The following is a 20,618-nucleotide window of genomic DNA, read 5'->3' as shown; positions in this document are numbered from 1 at the left end:
ACTATTTTTTAACGCGCATTTAATGCCTGTAGATCGATTTTTTCATTTAAAAATTTTATATGATGAAAGTATCTCCGTCTTTTGAAAAAAATTATGACATTCTATGGCGTAATATAGCCCATGATGTCATAATATAGCATAAGATATCATAATATGAGAAGGGTATTTTTGTCCCACTACTTTCCAACGCGCATTTAATACCTATAGGTCAGTTTTTTCATTTGAAAATTTTGAATGATGAAAATACCCCTACTCTTTAGAAAAATTATGACATCCCGTGTATATTATGGACACAGGATATCATAATATGGACATAGAATGTCATAATTTTTTCAAAAGATGGGTATTTTCGTCATACAAAATTTTTAAAGAAAAAAGTCAATCTACAGGCATTGCACATTGGAAAATGGTGACTACATAGACCAATCGGATGAGCTAGTGTACTCCATATTAGATTTTCTACACCGTCCATGGTGCACAAAGAATTTTGCTTATTTTATCTTATAGTAGTTTGTAATAACCTGGCCCTAGAGATCAGATAGGCCCAGATTCTACATGAATTTTGGTGTGACCTAAAAAAATAAAAAGAAAACAAAGAACAGGACTCTCGATGGGAATTGGGAGTCCACTTCTTCTTCTTTGATGCTATTGGAAGGACTTTGAAGGACTATTGGACTCCAACAATGGGTCTATAAAAAATCCTTCTCCTTTCTCTAATCATCTCACTTCTAGTGCATGTTTGGGGGTGCATTTGTAATCACAAAAAACTATTTGGAATCTAAAAATGAAATTTTGAGTATTTAGATACAATCCAAAAGTAATTCTGATTCACGTTTAAGATTTCTCAAAACGTAGTTTATGCAAAGCTGATCTCCCCCCGTTTTCTATAGAAGAAGCACCACAAGCTAAATATTGTGTTTGCGGAAAGTTAATTTTTTTTTAAAAAAATTATGTATTACCTCTCAATACCCCTCGTACATCTATTTTTTTCTCTTCTTATCTCATCTCCATCCATATCTCTGATTAATCTCTTCTCATCTCCATTTATGTCTCTTTTTTCTTTTTTAATTTTTAGTCTCCTCTTATCTCCATCTACATCCTTTCCAAGATTATTAATATCTTTTTATCTCGATCCTCATCCTTTTGTCTGACTTTCTTGTCGGACTCTTTCTTTTTTCTTATCTCTATCTATCTTTTCGATTAATCTCTTTTCATCTCCATCTATGTCCTCTTTTTTTTCCGACTTCTAGGATTATTAGCCTTCTCTCATTTTTCTCTTTTTATCTGACTTTCTTATCAGCTCCTGTCATCTCCATCCATGTTACATTTTTTTTTATCGATTGTCTTGATACATTTTTTCTTCATATCAATCTCCTCTCATTTCCATCCATGCTATATTTGTTTTTACCAACTTTTTTATGTATCAATACTCTTTCTTTGTTTAATCTCCTCTCATCTCCATCCTCATTTAATGACATGAAAATAATTTTCTCCATCCTCATTAAATGACACAAAAATAATTTTGAAAGTCATTTAGATTAGCAAATTTTATATTCAAACAATTTTAAAATCATTTTTATCTTTTTTGATCATTTTATCATTCAAAAGTAGCTTTTGAATCTGTTAACCAAACATACAGTAGATTATTTTTACAGCTTCAAAATAGTTTTTGGATTTGACAGTCAAATTAAAAATTGCTTTATCCTAAAGCAGCTTTTGACATCAAAATACAATTTTTACTAAAAACTAATTTTTGATCAAAAGCTGCAACAACTCCAAACAGACCCCTAGTCTCCGATCAATCGCTAATGAGATTCGTTGATTTCTCATGGCTTTCATCAAATATCCCTCGGCAAGTTACCACCGATCTCTTGTTGAAGATGAGATAAGGACATCTAAACTCTTCTCTTCTTCCTTTTTCAGTCTCCAGGCCACCTTAACACCTTGGGTTGGTCGATGATTTGTTGGATTTTGGATCAAAAAATGCTTCCCTTGCTTTCTTTCTTCTTCTCTTCTTGCATCGGACATGACTGTGATCGAGCCACTGAGACTTATTGCGGCAGCTGCAACTACCGCTATCGGAAGTTGCAGCCGCCACCAAGGATCGTTGCCATGGGAATTGCCCGGCCTAGAATTCTCCTCTCTTCCCCTATTTTCCAAGTAGAAGAGGAAAGAAAAAAAATAGAGAAACAGAGAGATGAGGAAAAAAAAGAAATTCTTAACATTCTTTCTCTTCTCTTTCTCTTTCATCTATACTCTCTCTCTCTAAATGCTAGTGGACTAGTGGGTCCAGAGATGTTTTGGTAGGTTTGGGTATGGGGGTTCTAGACTGATGTTGTGTGATCAGGGATCTCCATTTAGTATCGTGCAACCATTTAATTTGATCTTTTGTAGTTTTTTTCCTATGGATCCCGGATGTTTTCAATTGTCTAATGATGAGGTCTGGCTCTGTAAGTGAGCAATTATCTGAATAAGATATTGAGCAAAATCCTACCCTCGAGTTCCTAAACCTAGGAGCAAATTAGTGTTTATAGTATTTTAGTCAGTCATCGGTAGGAGGATTCTTCGATACAATCATCTACATAATTATGAAAATTATCTATAAATTACATAATTGATATATATTTTTATATATCGATACATGTATTATGCATTATGGATTTGATGCTAGATGGATTATGATTAATGGATGTGAAATTATAAACGTCATATTGAATAAGGAAAGTCATAATTTAACATAATTGATAAGGTGTGGGTAACCTCTAAGTTAGTCGATCATGCAAGAAATATGGTGTGCATGATGGATCAGTCTCGAATTGAGGTGTGACATTGTATTTGCCTACCATGGGCTGTAGCATTAATGTGACTATTTCGATGCCAAAAATTAAATCATGACTGTTACTATAAAAATTTAGACTTTTATTGATAAACTTTTAGTAACAAAATATAAGTATAGTCACCAAAGCCTCATATTTAGTGACAACAATAAGAAATTATAATAACAAATTATTTTTATTAATATCTTTAATGATAAAATGAGATTTCACCATAAGATATATATCTTTTATAACTATTTTTCAATTTATCATAAAAAATTTATTATTAAATAAATTTTTTATGATAAAAATAATTTTAGTATCAAAATTAATTTTGGTCAACTCATTAGTAATAATTTTATAATTTATTACTAAAACTTATCTCTTTAATGATGCTTATAATATACATGGGGCATGGACAATATTTGGATAGATTAGCTATGCAAGAAACATGGCATGTTTGTTGAGTTAGCCTTGGACTAGGGTGCAATATCATGTTTAACTTATCATGGGATAGAGCATGATTGTAATTAGTCCAAAATTGAAAAGACAAACATAATTTTGCATCATTATAAGAGTGGAAAAAATAGAAGCATGTAGACTAGTCGGTCATATGTAAAACATGGCATATCAACCACAGATTGAGATATGATTTATAGTTGCCAGCCATGGACGGAAGTATGGTGTGTGTTTGGTATATCACGGACTAGAGCATGGTTATGACTAGTTCAATATATTGAAGTCAAATTAAGATGATGAATTATATTTAATTAGAGAATATTTGGACTAGCTGATATGTATGAAATATGGTATTCATGATGTCAATTATGGACTGAGATGTGGTTGCCAGCCATGGGCAGGAACATCATGTGTGATTGGCCTACCACAAGCTAAAGCATGGGTCTAGTCCAGTGCCAAAATGATAATATTGTTTGGATCATAATTATATTAATTAGTTAATGATAAGTAATTTCATTAAATTACTATTGAAGAAAATTATTGATTTGTGATATGTGACATGTTTAACAGAATTGTGGTAATATATTCAATTATCAGATTTGATGACGTATGAATTTTATTATTTTTTTATCAATTAAATATATTTGCTAAAAGATATTCCATATTCATGCTGATGTGAGTATAGGAGGTTCCATGGGCTATAAATCTTACACCCTCATTTTCTTTTAGAGTTGCAGGATGTATAACATCGGTTGGACTAGACATGGAGTTCGAGCAACAGAGTCAATAGTTAGTTGGTTGATCTTCTGATACCAATTAAATAAATGTTCAATCTTATGAACCTTATTCAATAGTGATAGGTTGGATTGGTTTGATAAATATAGTTGAATTTTTATGATTGATATGTCTCCTTCGGTATTATTGTGCGTTTATTCATTATTTAGGCTTTGCATGATCTCTAGGATATTATCCTAAGATTCAAGTGGCTGTATCATGTGGTCAACATGGGGGTTGGATTCAGGGCGTGACATAGTTTTTAATTGTTAGCATGCTCTTTTGGGTTTTCACTCTATAAATATGTTATTTAGCGGTCAATATATAATAAGGAAAAGAAACACTTCGATTTAGATTTTAAGTAAAACTCGCTCTCTATCTCATCCATTTATCATCATGCACTTGATTTAAATTTCATGATTCATTCCAAGATTCCTTGTTTCTTTGCAGTTTGTTTCCTATTTAGGGCCTGTTTGGTCTTTTTATTTCTCCATATAGGATTCAGCCTGGTCCACTTCAAAGGCTCTTGGGCATCTGAAAATATAAGCTTAATCCAAGCTGATTTTTCTGATTGCATTAGTGGAACCTAGTAATGCTATGTGATTTTGGGTCTAACCATCCAAATAGACCCTTGATATAAAATATTAATATGAAATTCTTTTACATCTCCATTAGACAAATTGAATCATGAGTGCTAGAATTTTAAATTGAAAACATTAAAACCATATTTTTCCATAATACATTGTAGTGCTTTAATTTGTTGCATTAGTAAGGATCTGATCTTTTATTCTGAAAATAACAATATTTTGTTGGGCCATGTAAGCAATTGAAATGAATTTATTCTACTAACAAAATAGTGCATGGCAAAAGGTCATCTTTTGATGTTCAAAATTAGCTTCATGGAGTAAGATTGTCCAATGTGTAGAAAGACATACTATATATTGTAGATCGATTGTATCAGCTCAACATCCAAAATAAATACCAAATGAAAAAATATTTATGGAGAATCGCAAGAAAAAATAACTGTGAAAGAATAAAAAATTAGAAAAAAAAAATAATTTATTCAAAGAAGAATAAATACCAAAATATCATAAAGGTACCTCACGAAGGAGTCTCTATACACACAAATAATCTCTCCTCTCTCATTCTTCCTACACTAGTTCTCTATGGTTCCACATATGATTCTATATATTAAGGAGACACCAAAGGTCTCTTTAAATAGACCACAACATAGATAAGAGTTTGACTCCCATCTTGACTCACAAAACAAAGACCTACTAGGACACAAATACTAACAACCTCTAGAAGAAAATAAATAAATAGGATAATACTAAAAATAAAATTTTATTTCAAATTGGATACACAAAAAATAGAGTCCTAATTGGATATGATAATTCTCAACACCCCCCCTCCATTGCGAAGTCCATACTAACAATGCTAAAGTTGTCGATGTGATGAAGCACCATCATAGCCATCGCCATTATCGTCACAACAATAGCAACATGTAATGATTTGCTGAACCAATAATTGAATAGCAGAATTTTTTTATTGGCTCGAATAATAGTTTCTTCGCTGGTTCATTCTCTTTGATGCATATGTCAAATACAATGATGTCTTGCAGTATTTTCTCTCGACATTGGCTCCACGATCATGATGCTGAGACACCTTTGAGAATCCAGCTCATTCCAATGAACATCAAGTTGCCAGTTACATTTACTATGAGCATTGGCCATTACCAAGGCATAATAAGAATCATCTCCTCCAAACATATCTTCTCGTTCCTTGATCTCTGAAGCTACTTCAAACTTAAGTAGCTTTGCTTGTGACCAAAAAATTGGAACGACGCTGTCAAAGGCATTTGAGATAGAATCAACAGCTTCAGAACCAGCGAATTCAACAAGATCAGTAGGTTGAAGTGCAGAGATGTGCTCCAATCTGACACCAGATACTCTTTCTAATCTAGAAATGCTATATGAATATCTGGGCTCATATAATAATATAGGAACTCCAGTATTGCCATCCCTCCTAGTACATCCTGATCGATGGATGTAGGATTCAACATCATGTGGGCGCTCACACTGAATAATCAGCTGCGCATCCTAGATGTCCAAGCTACGCGCTGCCACGTTTGTAGCCACCAAAACCAAAAACCTACCTAACCTAAGTCCAGCAAGTTTGGATGCAGGTTCCTTTGTCTTAGTGAAGATAATGGTACGGCCTCCACAGCTATAACAGCGAACAATATTAGGAATAAGATGTGCTCTTGCTTGACGTGTACTGGGAAGAACAAGATGTCTAACACTAGCGCTAGCCTTCAGCTTCTCATTGCTAACAACATCAACAGTTTTCTTATCAGGTTTTAGAAACCTTGCAGAGATCTTCTTCACCCAGTCCAGCAGGGTAGCACTAAAAATAAATGTTTGGACTTTACGGACATCCTGAACCTTACCTAGAATTGGCTCAACATCATCACAAAGCCCATATGCAACATTTCATCAGCTTCATCTTCATAGCTGATTATTAAATCCCTACAAGAAACATCTAAATCTTGAGTAACTTCAACATAAGACTCTTTCATATGATTTGGTTCCTTAATACGGATCTCCATAATCGGATCAACTGTAGCATCTTTTCTTAGCAATTTTAAAATCAACAGATTCTTTAATCATAAACTCTTCTAAACTTAGTTGTAGTAGCTATTTGATCAAGCTTTTCTTGCTTTAAATTTTCTTCCGGACTTAATTGATCCTTAAGCTGATCAATCTTATCATATTTTGAATCTTTACAACTTGATCCGATCTCTAATTGATCAAGTTCCCTTGTTTTAAATCTTCATCTTTAAACCAATTTTGATGCTCTTTAAAATTTTTAGGAGAGCTTGGAACTAGAATCCACTCTTTAGATAATTTTTGTTTATGATTTTTCACATTGTTAGAATTTAAGTAGATAGCTGTAAAAATATCTCATGCTTTTTTTTGGCTCTTTTGCATCTCGAATATGGAGATAATTTTCTTTATCAGCTGCAATTTAAAAAATCTACATTATCTTTCTAGATTTTAAATTTCACTTTATTCTCGCAATCTCATCTATTGGCATCATCTTTGACTCATCTAAAATATCCATAAATCTTGGGCTTTCAAATAAAATTTAACAAGAGCCTTTCAATATGCATAATAAGTGTTGTTTAAATTTTGAAGAGAAGTGGTAGTAATAAAAGTAGCCTTGCTGATATTGGTAAGAGCGAACATCTCATATTCAAATCCATTGATAGAGATAGTAATAGCATCGGTCATGATAATTTATCCCTTAAATCACCAAACAAGAGTCCAAATACTTGCACCACTGCACAGCGAATTACTGGAAGCTTTTCAACCATGCCAAACTACAAATACAAGATCACTAATAATCAAGCTGCCACTCTAAAAAACTTATGCTCTGAATGAATCTGATCAAAGGCATAAACCGCTCAACCACTCTCTAAGCCTATGGCTCTAATATCATATAAAGTCATAAATATCAAAATCTTCGCTCGATACCATGCAAAGCAACAAACACATGGACTACCAATCTCAAGATCTTAGCTCTGATACTATGTAGAACGGCATGCTATACGTAATAGATCGATCATGCCAGTCTAAGATCCAAAACAAATACCAAATGAAACAAATATGGCTTAATTATTTTAAAAATCTTAGATTTTTTAGAAAATTTTATTTTTATCCTAAACTTTGATTCGTTGTAATTAGATTCTCAAACTTTTATAATGTTATAATTTTTCTCCAAGTGCTATTTCCGTCTGATGATCGTGATGAAAATATCATGTGCTATCATATGACATAGTGAAAGTTAATGTGGCATAGAATTAACTGACGTAGAATCCTAATTTTTTTCTCTATTTTCTCCTTCTAGCTATGGTTTTTATTTTCTATTTTATTATTTTTCTTCTATCTTTTTGGAGTATGACCCATCTGAGAAAAAGATGGGAGAATAAAGCATGAAAGATTAGGATTGATTGTTCTCTTTTTGATAGCTTCTTTTAAAATTTAGATTCTTCAAAATTAATATTGTGAGTTTATAAGATTAGCTATAGATCAAATGTACTAATAATTCAAACCATTACAAACCTAGAAACTCTATCAATCACAATATTTTTTTAAAAAATATAAATAATAAAAAATAACAACTAAGATCTCTGTGACCTCAAAGTTTAAATTTTTCAACATTTGATAAGACGGATGATGATGGAAGCAGTCTTGATGGTAGTTGTGGCCTCCATGGAGAAAGATTTAGAGATGATGATGGAATAGATGGAGGAGCTGATGGTAGTGTAGGAGATGGTGGAGTTTTAAAAGTGGTGGCGGTAAAGAGAAAGTGATGAAATTGGAAGTAAAAATTCTAGCTAAAAGGAGATGGTGGAGTTTTAAAAGTGGTGGCGGTAAAGAGAAAGTGATGAAATTGGAAGTAAAAATTCTAGCTAAAAGGAGGAAATGGGAAAGAATGTATTTGGGATTGCACATCAGCTTCTATTATGTATCACATGATAGCACATGATATTTCCGACATGATCGTCAGACAGAAATAACACTGAAGAAAGAAATTAATACAACATTATAAAAGTTTGAGGACCTGATTTAACTACAAGAAATATAACTTTTTATGACGAAATTTTTTTGTTGCTAAAGATCTAATTTTTGTCGCAAAAGTTATTAGCAACAAAAAATTTTGTTGCTAAACATTTGTCAAAAAAATCTCGTAGCTAAAGATCCTAGTGACAAAAATTATTTCATCACCAAAATTATTCAACCATGATGGAACAATTACATAGCATTAGCAATGAAATATAAATTTCATTGTAAAAAAATAACGGACAAAATAATAATTTTGTCCCTAATGCTTGCGATGAAAAAAATTTTGTTGCTGAAAGGAAAGAAAAACCCAACCCCAAGTTGGCAACGAAAATTATTTTTATCAAAAAATAGATTTCATCGCTATTTTTAGCTATGAAAAATAGATTTCGTCACTAGTTTTAGCGATGAAAATAAAATTTCATCACAATTTTTAGCAATGAAAATAACATTTCCTAGCAAAGTTTCGTTGCTAAACTAAAAACTATCATACTTTAGCTACAAAATTTTTATTTTGCCAGTAAATTAGCAAATTTCGTCGCTAAATTTAGCTACAAAACAAAAAAATCTGCACTCAAACTATCGAAACCAGCTACAAATACAAAAAAATATTCCTAATCATCTGTTCATACACAAAGAATATTCCAAAACATACCACCACATCAAATATATTTAATACACTACCATGTCAACCAAAATATAACATATATACAAACCATATCCACCAAATCCAAGCATCATCAAATTTCATATCTATCATTGACGAATTACAAAAGTACGAGTTCATCCACCATCCAAAACATAAAAATCTACAAACTATGCATCATCAAAATCGCTGACCTTATTCTCTTCTCCAGGCATCGATCCCTGACCTGATATGTGCCTCGATGGTTGTAAAGAGATGATATTATGCGGCTGTAGAGGTGCTAACTCGAAGGCATCAATATCGAGCCATCTCGCCATCGTGGCTATTATCCTCTTGAGTGTTTGGCTATGATTCATCCAGTAATCAATTTGACCCTGCATCGAGCTCATCAATATCTTGCCTCTAGAATCGAGGCATCATCAGTCATCTGGATTGGTCAGACGATGAACTGTAATAAATTTTTTTCGAGAAATGCATGCTGTGTTCACACCCTAGTTGCCGCCCAAGGACTGCATCTAGGATTGCATCGTCAGTCATCGAACAAATAGATTGTGATTCAGCATCGCTGTCAGATCCAACCTTCCTCATCATCTGCTCTCTCAGCTCTAATAGTTTTTTCTTCACAATAAACTAAATAATACCATCAGTTTATTTCAAAAACTTCAAAAGCAGTCAAAATATGGTACGATACTTACATGATGTTTCCTCGCCTCCTTGGTTACAAACTGGCCACTCTTGTTCTGATAGAATTTTTCATAGATGCTGACCTCAGATAGTCCCTATTCAAACAAAAGAAAAGGAGAAAAAGGACATCAAAGCAATTTATATACTCAATAAAAACTTTCTACAGCGTACAATTGTAAATGCAGTACTATCCTCTTCATTCTTTGCGTAAAGAATGCACTCTCCTCACTCGTAGGCTTGACCCAATTTCTATAAGGCTGGATCGCAGGGTGAATTCTCCTTACTCGTAGATCATTGCAGTGCATATGAAGCCTACATCGTCGATCTCTATATCTATTTGCAGCCATTTTGAGGATGCATGTCGTCACTTGTTCGTCGGTGCAATCCTCGAACTTAATGTTATCCTACATATGTGAACAATCATTACAATATGTAAATACAATAAATCTCGTAAGAAATATATATTAACTTACCTTGATGTGAAAGACAAGGGCATCGCAGAATCGCGAGACGACGTGCTTGAAACTTTCAGTGGCCCACGAAAAATGATTCCACATGAATAGACTGATCTCATTGACGACTATACTCACCTCTGTACTAATTGGATGACCTTGAAATAGTTATACTTTTGGCTTTTCATTGTGGGTATGTATATATTTCTCCAAGATGAGGCCCCTACTAGGGCCACGTACCATACATCACTGCGGTGTGCCTACATATGAAAATTTGTGAAATGAACATATATCTTCTACCAATGGATGTATATAACAAAGAAATGACATACATAATTTATAAATGTGATAGAAATATACCTGCAGGGGGATGATGCTGCAGTGCCATGACCTCCTGCTGCAGTGAATCCGATTGAGCATTAGCCTACTTCGCAAACTTGGGTGGCTGCATCTCATCCAAGTCCTCTGACTCATCATATAGAAGGCTAAAATGAGGGTGTGTATCATCAAGTGGGGCCCGACATCTACCCCATGAATGTCCACGCCCAGGACCAACCATGATGTTGTAATAGTTAACATAATTTGAATAAGCACATGATCATAAAAACTAAAACACTACATGATGTAACAAAAAAATCAATTAAATTACTTAATTATATTAAATGTTATTCTCAGAATCTGAACTTGTGTCCATATAGTCATCCTCAACAGGACTCGTAGAAGGCAATGACCCTAAAATACTATCATCATTGTTGTTGATAAAGTCATCATCCACATGTGATTGTGACCCCAAATTATTGTTGGCTTATGCCTGTGTCGACATTCCAACGATAGGAACATCCTCAGGTTCGCAATCATCTCGTTGCAATTGTCCTATGTCGATTGTGTCATCTGGCACTAATATGTTATCCGGTGCTTGCATTTGATATGCTTCGTTTCAATAGTTGCAAGGATTTTATTCTCAAGACCATCATTTGGGCACGTGAAAAGTGTGGGATTGAACAAATATTTATGCTGAGCCCTTATTGCAACTCGCCAAGGCCCTTTCATTTTAGTATCCTGAACATACCATACTAGTTTCACTTGCTTTGCAAAAATGTAAGGATCACTTTCATATCACAAGTGACCGATGTGGATATTGATGAGTTGAGCATCTATAACAAAGGGTCTATGTCGTCTTAAATCATACCATCGATACTTGAATAACATGACCCATCAAAGACCACTACACCTCAGCTCTATAATCTTATGCAGAACATCGAAAAAGTCCATTATCTCACCCTTATGCTCACCCTCCATGCATATTCCACAATTTTGTGTGATTCGGTCGCGATCATGATTTTTCGTTAAGAAATGCACACTAAACTATGCATGCTGAATATACTGATTCAAGTTTGTCAGATTTTCATGCAAGTGCGGCTAAGTCATCATTGATGCAGTTAGGATTGTCTGCACGTAGCTGGGCTACCTATAATTAAAAGAGCAATAAACATGTTATGTTTGACAAATAAAAACTATATAAATGAACCTTGAGTCATGATAAACATTAACATAGCTTACCCATTTATCAAACCATGATGCAAATTAATTCCTATGTCGTGCCGCTGCTAATGTAGGATTGATTTGTATGAGTTTGCTTTCGTGCTCATTGAAGTGATAAAGTAATAATATGTACACTTTAGTTTAAAGTCTGTGAGTATGTTCATGCAATGTCAATATCGAAAAAATTAAATATGCATACTTATGTCATGTACGCTTCCACCTCCTCACAATTATTTAGTACATACCAATGCATATCATCCATTTCCTACAGTGTCAACATCCGAAAATCTGCCTTACCATATAGTCTGGCAATGTTGGAGAACACAGACAATCCATTAGTGAGAATGTCATCACTATTGACGTTCCATTACGGTCTTGTAAATTTGGTCTCCACTCTCCAAAGATACATAGAGCACAATATCAGATATTCGTTCATTACATATGTCTCTGCTATTGAACCTTCGGACTGTGCTTTGTTAGTGATGACACTGTTGTATTCTCACATCTCCCTATCCAACGAATTGTTAATTGATATACATACACAATAAGTTTTACAATAATAAATAATAAATTTTATAAATATCATATAATTATCTTTCAATTGGATACATCCACCTCATGCATATTGGCCCACCCAGTTTAGCCTCATATGGAAGATAAACCGAAAGATGCATCATGATATTAAAGAAGACAAGGGGGGATATCATCTCCAGCTTATAGAGAGTAATGATGATCTTCTTCTCTAATATGTTGATTTGGCTTTGCCTTAATGACTTCGCACATCAATTCCGAAAATAAGTTTTCAGATTAAATAATGCATTGTATATATTATCTGGCAAGAATCCACGTAAGCCAACTAGGAGCATATGTTGTAGAAGCATGTGGCAATTGTGACTTTTCAACCCGATGATCTTTCCATCTTTTGATCTAATGCACTATTTTAAGTTTGAGGCATATCCATCAATAAACTTTACTGATCTCAGATATGTAAGAAATTTATCTCTCTCTTCGATTCAGTACATAACATGCCAATGGCTTCACCAGTCTATCCCCTATTGAATCAAATATAATTTTTTTTTAATTCGCATGACCTCCAAGTCAAGATGAGCCTTCACAGTATCCTTTGTTCTTCCTTCGATATTGAGAATGGTATAGAATATGTTATCAAATATGTTCTTTTCAAAGTGCATGATTTCAAGATTGTGTCAAAGGAGAAGTATTTTTCAGTATGGAAGATCGAACAACTTGCTTCTTTTTCTTCAATTTTCAGTACTTGTTCGCATGCCTGATTGATTGGTCGGACCCTTACCAAGTACATCTTGTGGGTTAGGTAGTTGATTTAAAATATCATCCGTAGACCAGAATCTTGGCCAGATACATCATTCATGCTTGCTATTGAACTTAAGACTTCTTCTCTATCTATGATCATATGGTAAGAAACATCGATGGCCGGTGAAATAAATCTTTCCGCAAATATGATCCGATGTAATATCATCATTACAAGTTGGACATGCTTTATATCTTTTCATGCGGCACCTAGAGACATCGTTGTATGCAAAAAAAATTATTAACTGTCCAAAGCAGTGTCGCGTGCATATGAAAGATGCCTCATACGATGTGATCATATGTTTCATATACTTCTTCCCATAAGTATTGCAACACTTCGATCAACGGTTCTAAAAATACGTCTATGTCTCTTCTGGGGGTGCGGGGACTAGGAATCAATATAGCCAGTAGATTAAAAGGTGATTTCATGCACTTCTAAGGTAGTAAATTATATGAAAACACCATAATGGGCCACATACTATATGTAGTACTCAGATTACTCTACGGATTAAACATATCTGTTACCAATCTTAGCCTGACATTTTGTAAATCAGCCGCAAACCATGGATGCTCGTGATCAAAATATTTTCATGTATCTCCATTCGATGGATGTCTCACGACATTGTCGTCAATATTGTTTCCCTCTTTACACCATCATATGTCACAGGCAGTGTGTCTCAATATGAACAATTGATGCAGTCATGGTGTAATCAAAAAATACCACAAAATCTTGCACGATATTTTTTTTTTCTTTTTACCCTTACCAAGACTTTCATTCCATCTACTTGAATGATAATTTGGGTATGGTTGTAGATCTTTTTTGTCTTTTCAAAATAGAATACTATCATTCGGATATGCATATATCTTTTCGCAATGTAAGCCCAAGTCATTGACTCCAAACTCGAGTCCATTCAATAATTTTTTGGCTTCGTACTGACTTGACAGAAGTAACTCTCCCTCAGACAGCAGATCCTTCAGAAATGTGAGCAACCAATTGAACGAGTTGTTTGACCACTTACCAAGTATCTTCATATGTAATAACTTTATTACAACAGACAGCAGAGAGTATTTCTTACAATCAGGATAAACGTCACTCTGTGCATTTCTTAATAGATGCTCAAATCTATCTTTCATAGGCATGTTACTGTCATCCTTAGCCTCTTGTCTCAAGATGGGATGCTAATGTTCTGATCCCGCTTTCGCATTTGCTTCAAATAACTCTAGATGGAGATCCTTCAGAATTTTTCTATCTTCTACACTGAGTGTTTGCCTTTCATGAGTGGATGATCCACCTATTGATGTAGCATTTGTGGACCTTCTAGACAACATCTTCGAGCCAGTCGGCAAATCTTTATCATGACAAGTCCATCTCTTGTAAGTCATATCTATACCATGTTCGTATAAATGATTCTGAATATCCGATAGGATATACCAAAATAGATTTCTGCGCCGATGACACGAAGAACAAGCTTTTCCATCTTCTCTAGTATGAATGGATGCCATGTTCATGAAAGATGTTACACCTGTAATATACTCGGGATAGAATTTATTGTGCAATGACATCCAACTACGATCCATGCCTGTATATTTATGATGGAACGTATACAGTCAATCTTATGTAATGATAGTTGATTAACGCCTTATGTCCTCTACCTATAAGGTGGTGGTCCTATCCCATTCAGGAATACGAGAATTTAATATTGCCATGCATGTTTTCTACACTAGAAAAATTTTGACAGCATTTCGACATAATTCCTCCAATACACAAGCACTGAAATTGTGCTATGTACCCAAAGAACATGATCGAAAATATTGATGAAATTCTCTGATGTAGAAGCACATGGCATGCAATGTAAAATTCACTCACGTGCTCAAACTGTCCACAAGGATAATTCGAGAATAGCGTGCACCACACCAATATTTTTTTTTATTAAAGGACAAATATTGGTTCATGCACGCTATCCTTGAATGAAAATACTAAGGTTCATGAATTTGTTTTGCTATGATTAACATATTATTATATATGCTAGTCCGTAATCAATTAATCAACACAGACTCTTATCTAACTAACTATTGTAGTAAACCAAAAGAAGATAATAATACTAAATCCATAATTTCATAAAAAATATATTAGTCACACAATCATTCCATTTTTCTCTCCCTGAAATCGAACTGATCATTTTCTGTTGTTGGGAACATCAATATTAAACACAAAACAGGAAGGTTGTTGCCTATAAATCGTAAAATTAAATGCCAATGGCACCCAACATCTGTTTACAGGCTTCACGCTTTCTAGTTAAATTGTCATTCCATTTTTCTTACCCCGAAATGGGAGAATTTAAAACCAGAACAATTGCAGATTAACTAGATTTGGAGCATAAATGTGGTAGACTATAGAAATCCTGGACAGAAACTATGAGAAATAATATGTATAGAATTCTTGCTTCAGCTCATATTTCTTATAGCAGGATAAATATTTGCAACCCGCCCCCAAATTGCAAGATGATCTTTCTTAGTAATGGCCAATTGGTTATGGTACATAAGTGCATCGAAAAATAGATTGTGAAAGGAAAAAAACAAAGAGGAAAAAAAATCATAGCTATGAGACTTCTTGCGTCAAAGTCAAGATTTTGCAATTAGAAAGTAAATGGAGAATAATTCCCACATGCATCTATTCTAAATTAGTTTCACCATTGGCTGACTAGCTTTTATATGTATACGCTCCCTTACTGGTTAACTGCACTTTGCTTTGAAAGAATGAAACAAGAGAAACGTACCACCCATAATTTAGCAGATGGTATTAATCTACCTATATGAAACTCTATTTATAAGATGGGATCAATGAAATATTACTTCCTTTCATGCATCACATGTGCCCAGTACCCAATACTAAGATACTGGAACATGTAAAGCCTGTCAAGAAAGAGGGTGTGGCTTCGCGATCAGCAGGCCAGAGGCACCAGAGCAATATTTATTAGTGTGTGATCTTGTTTCTTCCCATGCAAGGTGGCAGTGGTGCACTTGAGTATTACAGCACCTTGAATAGTTTGTTCTAAATTGCTTGTTTCAAATAGTTCATTCAAAACTGTTGTTTTGTATAGTTTGTTCTGATCTTTTCAGCCAAAAAATGAACAGTTTGCATTCTAGTTACAGCCGTACATGCTCTAGAATGGTACACTACAAAAAGACTTGTAGGCTTGTAGATTTGTCATGAGTAAAAGCCTTGTAACTTTATTTGGATTAGTTTTAGCTTAAGTAACGAAACTTCAAGTTCAGAAATTCAGGTAGACACAACCAAGTAGAACATTTTACCAGCAGGCGGATGAAGAAAACCATAAAATCTGAAGAAAGGATATTTTTTTTTTGTAACATTAACCTCATCCAAATAGAACTCCACAATATATAATTTAATAAGAGATTGTGTGTAAGAACATAAATTTACAGCTACAAACAGAGGATGAAAAGAGGACATCTCGGATTAAATCCATAATTATAAAAAATTTCAAAATTCCAACAGCAAGAAGAGGGGAGAACCGAACTCGGACTGGTATAACATTCTTAGCGAAAAAAATAGGACGGGGAGGAGAGGAAGGGAATAAAAGCACCAGAAATCAAGCCTAACCCTCGGTCAGATCCACTTTGAAGTTGATTTATTCACTCGGCCAATCATCGAAATGTGTACGAGATACCATAAGGGCCCAATATCTCAATAGCACCCTTGTCTAAAGCTTCGATTGAGACGAATATCCAAAGGCAGGAACGATCCGACTAGAAAGTCATTCAAAACTTGATCGAAGAACCAGCATTCCACCCCCCAACCAAAAAAAAAAAAAAGACAAAAAAAACAAAAAACCAAATCCGGGTTAATCAAAACCCTAACATACCCGCTCAAAATGGCCTTATTCACAACCCCTCTGCGGCGATCTCCCCACGATCCCCTGGAATCAAAAAATAAAAAAAAACAAATAACATGGATCAAAACCCCCTGTCATCGGATCAAAATCTCCATGCAAAATAATCAACAGAAATAATCCACAGAGAGAGAGAGAGAGAGAGAGAGTGAGGGAGAGAGAGATCGAGACCTGGACGGTGGTGGAGTGACGACGTTGATGGTGGCACGGAGTGATGACGACGGTGGCACGGAGTGACGACGACAACGGTGGGACGATGGCGAAGAGTAGTGGTGCGGCTTGACGAAGTGAGAGAGAGAGAGTCAAAGAGCGAAGGGCTCAGTCATGTGATGAAGCGATTTGGGTAAGACTGGAAGTGGGCTCGAGCCGGCCCGAGGCCCATTGGGCCGAATTTTGACTAGATCGAAAACTATTTAGGTAAGACTTGGGCCAAAAAAATAGGATCCATTTTACTTTCGGACCAAGCTCGAGCCTATCTTTGGCCTGGCCCGAGCTCGAGCCTAAATTTTAGCTTGATCATAAGTCCGAATTTTAAGACTTCCATCCGGCATTTCACCCTTCAGTCTTCCTTTCGAGTTTCGATTTTTTCCATCAAGGTCTCGTCTCGAAGAGCCTTAGTCCCATCCATCGACCATCGCCGTCCTTACTCCCGATCCTCCCTGCGCTCCCATCGCTCTCCTCCTGATCTTCAGCAACATCAGGTTCCCCCCTCCAATCTCTTGCAGGTGCTCTCCTTTCTATAGGTCCGCCTCCGTCGTGCCCATTCTCCCCCGGACCGCCGCTCCCTTGGGCCTTGACTGTCACTCCCAAGCCCCCATCTCCCTCCGACCGCTGCTCTCTTAAGCCTTGATCGTTGCTCCCAAGCCCCCATCTCCCCCCGACCGCCACTCTCAAGCCCCACTGTCCAGTCCCCCTTACCACCTCAACCTCTCTTAGAGAGTCCGACAAGCTCTTCGATGGTGTCAACGAGGCATGCGATCGGTCTCACCACCCACGTCAGTCTCGATCGCAATCGTTGCCGCCTGGCTTCTCACCACCCACACCCTTGAGACTAGCATCATCTTCACCGAAATCGATGGTGCCGACCAGGCCAAGCTCGAGCTCTAAGAGCTAGAAGGTCGTCATCATCGTTGGAGACCTAGTAGGCATCATCATCGTCATCGTCGGAGACCTAGCAGGCATCGTCGTTGTCATGGCTAGCCACTGAAATGGGTTAGGGCTTATAGGGCTTTAGAATTTTTTTTTTTAATTTTTTAAGGGAGAATAGGGAGTGATGTTGGTGGTGGGCTAGCCCAATCTGTTTGAGCCGGACTCAAGTCGGGCTCGGACCTGGGTCTTTCAAAAATTTTTGGGTCTAAGCCTAGCCTGAAGCCTAATAAAAAATTTTGAACTGGGCTCGGGCTGAGATCTGGCCTGGTTTGGCTCGGCCTGGTTTGGCTCGGCCTGATCCACTTCTAGCCTTAGATTTGGGGCAGTTTTCCTTTGAGCTTCGGCGACAAAAAATTCACTCTTTAGTGATGACTCAAATTTGTCGCAAAAAATTGCCACCATCCACCCCTTTAGCGACCAAATCCAATTTTTGTCGCTAAAATTAAAACTCTAGCGGCGAAATGCATTTTTCTTTGTTAGAGGATCCATTTTTGGCAACGAAATTATTTTTTTCATCGCAAAAATGCTACTCTTCATAATTATTTATGATGAAAATATTTTTTTTTGTTAAAATTTTTATCGCAAAAGTTTTATCGCAAAAGATCAAATTTTTTGTAGTGACCAAAAATCTCTTTAAATAGACTACAATGTGTATAAGAGTTTGACTTTTATCTTGACTCTCAAACCAAAGATCTACTAGAGCACAAATACTAATAATTTAAAAAAAATAATTAAATAGAATAATACTAAAAATAAAATCCTATTTCAAATTGAACTCACAAAAAATAGAGTCCTAGTTGGACACGCAATGATTCTTAACATAATGATATGTTATCTAATAAGTTTGTATAGCAAAATTTGATTTTCAAATAGACACTTAGATATATTGATTTACCATTTGTTGCAAATGTTGGCCCCTCTCATGCAAAATCTTGGTTCTACCACTAGGCCTATTCTTCAGTCATCCTACTTATGCACTAGATTACTTTGAATTTTTAGACGATTTTAAAGTTGCATCCAACAGAAGCTGAAAGATGCCTTGATGGTTGAGAAGCAAGTTCAAATGTTCTAATTATTTGGAGGGCATGAGATCATTCACTTGACTAGCTTGGGAGAACTAGCTACATAAGTAGACACAACTCAAATGAACCTTTATAGAATAATGAATACTATGTATATATCAAATCGGGTACCAAATTATAGTCAAAAACCAACGGGGTGTTTGGTTTACAATCGAAATCAGAATGAGAATAAGAATCAGAATGGCTTGGAATCAAAATTGGAATAGCCAAATCTTTCGAAGCGTTTGGTTCGTGACCGAAATTGAAACCAGAATCAAAATTGAAATAAAAATTTGAATCCATAGAGGAGAGTAGGGATTGAGTTCTATATAGATTGGACCATTCTCATTCTACCCCGAAATTGAAATCGAAATGGAGCTCCTCCCAACCAAACGGTTGGAATGGGAGTCACCTATTTCGATTCTGATTCTAGACCCCCACTCTCTTCAACCAAATACCCCCCAAATGTGTTATCATTCTAAACTTGAAATTTGATGCTGGAGATGGAACTTAATTAGTTTGTAAATTGAGTTCAGGTTCAAGCATGGGCATAAATATATACAACCAAATTGCATGGAGGTACATTGATCTTATACGTGCAAATTGTAAATGTTTATTTTGTTATAGCTACTATCAATAACCCTATTAATGGTCCAAGGCTATAGCTTCACAATTTTTAAGTGTTCTTTATTGCTGGGTGCATCTAAACATAAAATATAGAAGGATGATCATGATGATACATGAAGAAAGAAGAAGAAAAGAAAGGCTAAAAATATCAGATATGCCAATGATCGGGTGTCCTTGTTCGGCTTGCAGACCTAATCGACCCAAGCATAAACTTGAGCTTAGATTTAAAGAACATGGGCCAATTTCAGGGCTAAGAAACATTGTGGTGTAAATCAATTTGATCTACATGATTTTTAAGTTTGGCATAGCATGGACAAGCAAAACTCAGACCAAGGTCAAGCCTGCATGCCTATATTCATGTTATCCATGGGTGAGAGGCCTCGTCCAAAATCTATTTATGGAAAAATCATTGGTTGGACTAGGGCCACAAGCTCAACTAACCAAACCATAAACTAACGAGAAATTATTGGTTAGAACAGTTCTACCACATGTACCTTACATTATCCAATAACAAACTAGCATACTATTTGTTGCTGCTTAAATCAA

General features: G+C 35.5%; 1 protein-coding gene across 3 annotated transcripts; it reads right to left on the bottom strand.

Annotated features, from left to right (window-relative positions):
• Window positions 1–9,343: 9,343 nt before the first annotated feature.
• Window positions 9,344–17,537, bottom strand: LOC105058223 (uncharacterized). 3 transcript variants are annotated; one of them, XM_029268407.2, is made up of 7 exons: window positions 17,407–17,537; window positions 17,209–17,262; window positions 10,817–10,980; window positions 10,478–10,716; window positions 10,289–10,408; window positions 10,016–10,099; window positions 9,344–9,950 (listed from the first exon to the last, which is right to left on the bottom strand). In XM_029268407.2, the coding sequence occupies exons 4-7, from the start codon at window positions 10,559–10,561 to the stop codon at window positions 9,744–9,746; spliced, it is 495 nt and encodes a 164-aa protein (XP_029124240.1). In that variant the 5' UTR covers window positions 10,562–10,716; window positions 10,817–10,980; window positions 17,209–17,262; window positions 17,407–17,537; the 3' UTR covers window positions 9,344–9,743. The 3 variants fall into 3 exon arrangements, with proteins under 3 accessions (XP_029124240.1, XP_010939391.2, XP_073105074.1); XM_010941089.4 differs by having other exon boundaries at window positions 10,817–10,921; XM_073248973.1 differs by having other exon boundaries at window positions 9,344–9,938; window positions 10,817–10,921.
• Window positions 17,538–20,618: the final 3,081 nt, after the last annotated feature.

The sequence above is a fragment of the Elaeis guineensis genome, chromosome 15 (genome assembly GCF_000442705.2).
Source record: "Elaeis guineensis isolate ETL-2024a chromosome 15, EG11, whole genome shotgun sequence".
NCBI classification, from domain to species: Eukaryota; Viridiplantae; Streptophyta; class Magnoliopsida; order Arecales; family Arecaceae; genus Elaeis; species Elaeis guineensis.
This window is presented reverse-complemented; position numbering and strand designations above follow the sequence as displayed.

Coding starts and splice junctions, on each gene's coding strand:
- LOC105058223 (XM_029268407.2), bottom strand. CDS start 10,561: ATGTGGAATCATTTTTCGTGGGCCACTGAAAGTTTCAAGCACGTCGTC. Junction 10,100..10,288: donor TGCACTGCAATGATCTACGA/GTAAGGAGAATT, acceptor TTGTTTGAATAG/GGACTATCTGAGGTCAGCAT. Junction 9,951..10,015: donor AGGAGGCGAGGAAACATCAT/GTAAGTATCGTA, acceptor GGTATTATTTAG/TTTATTGTGAAGAAAAAACT.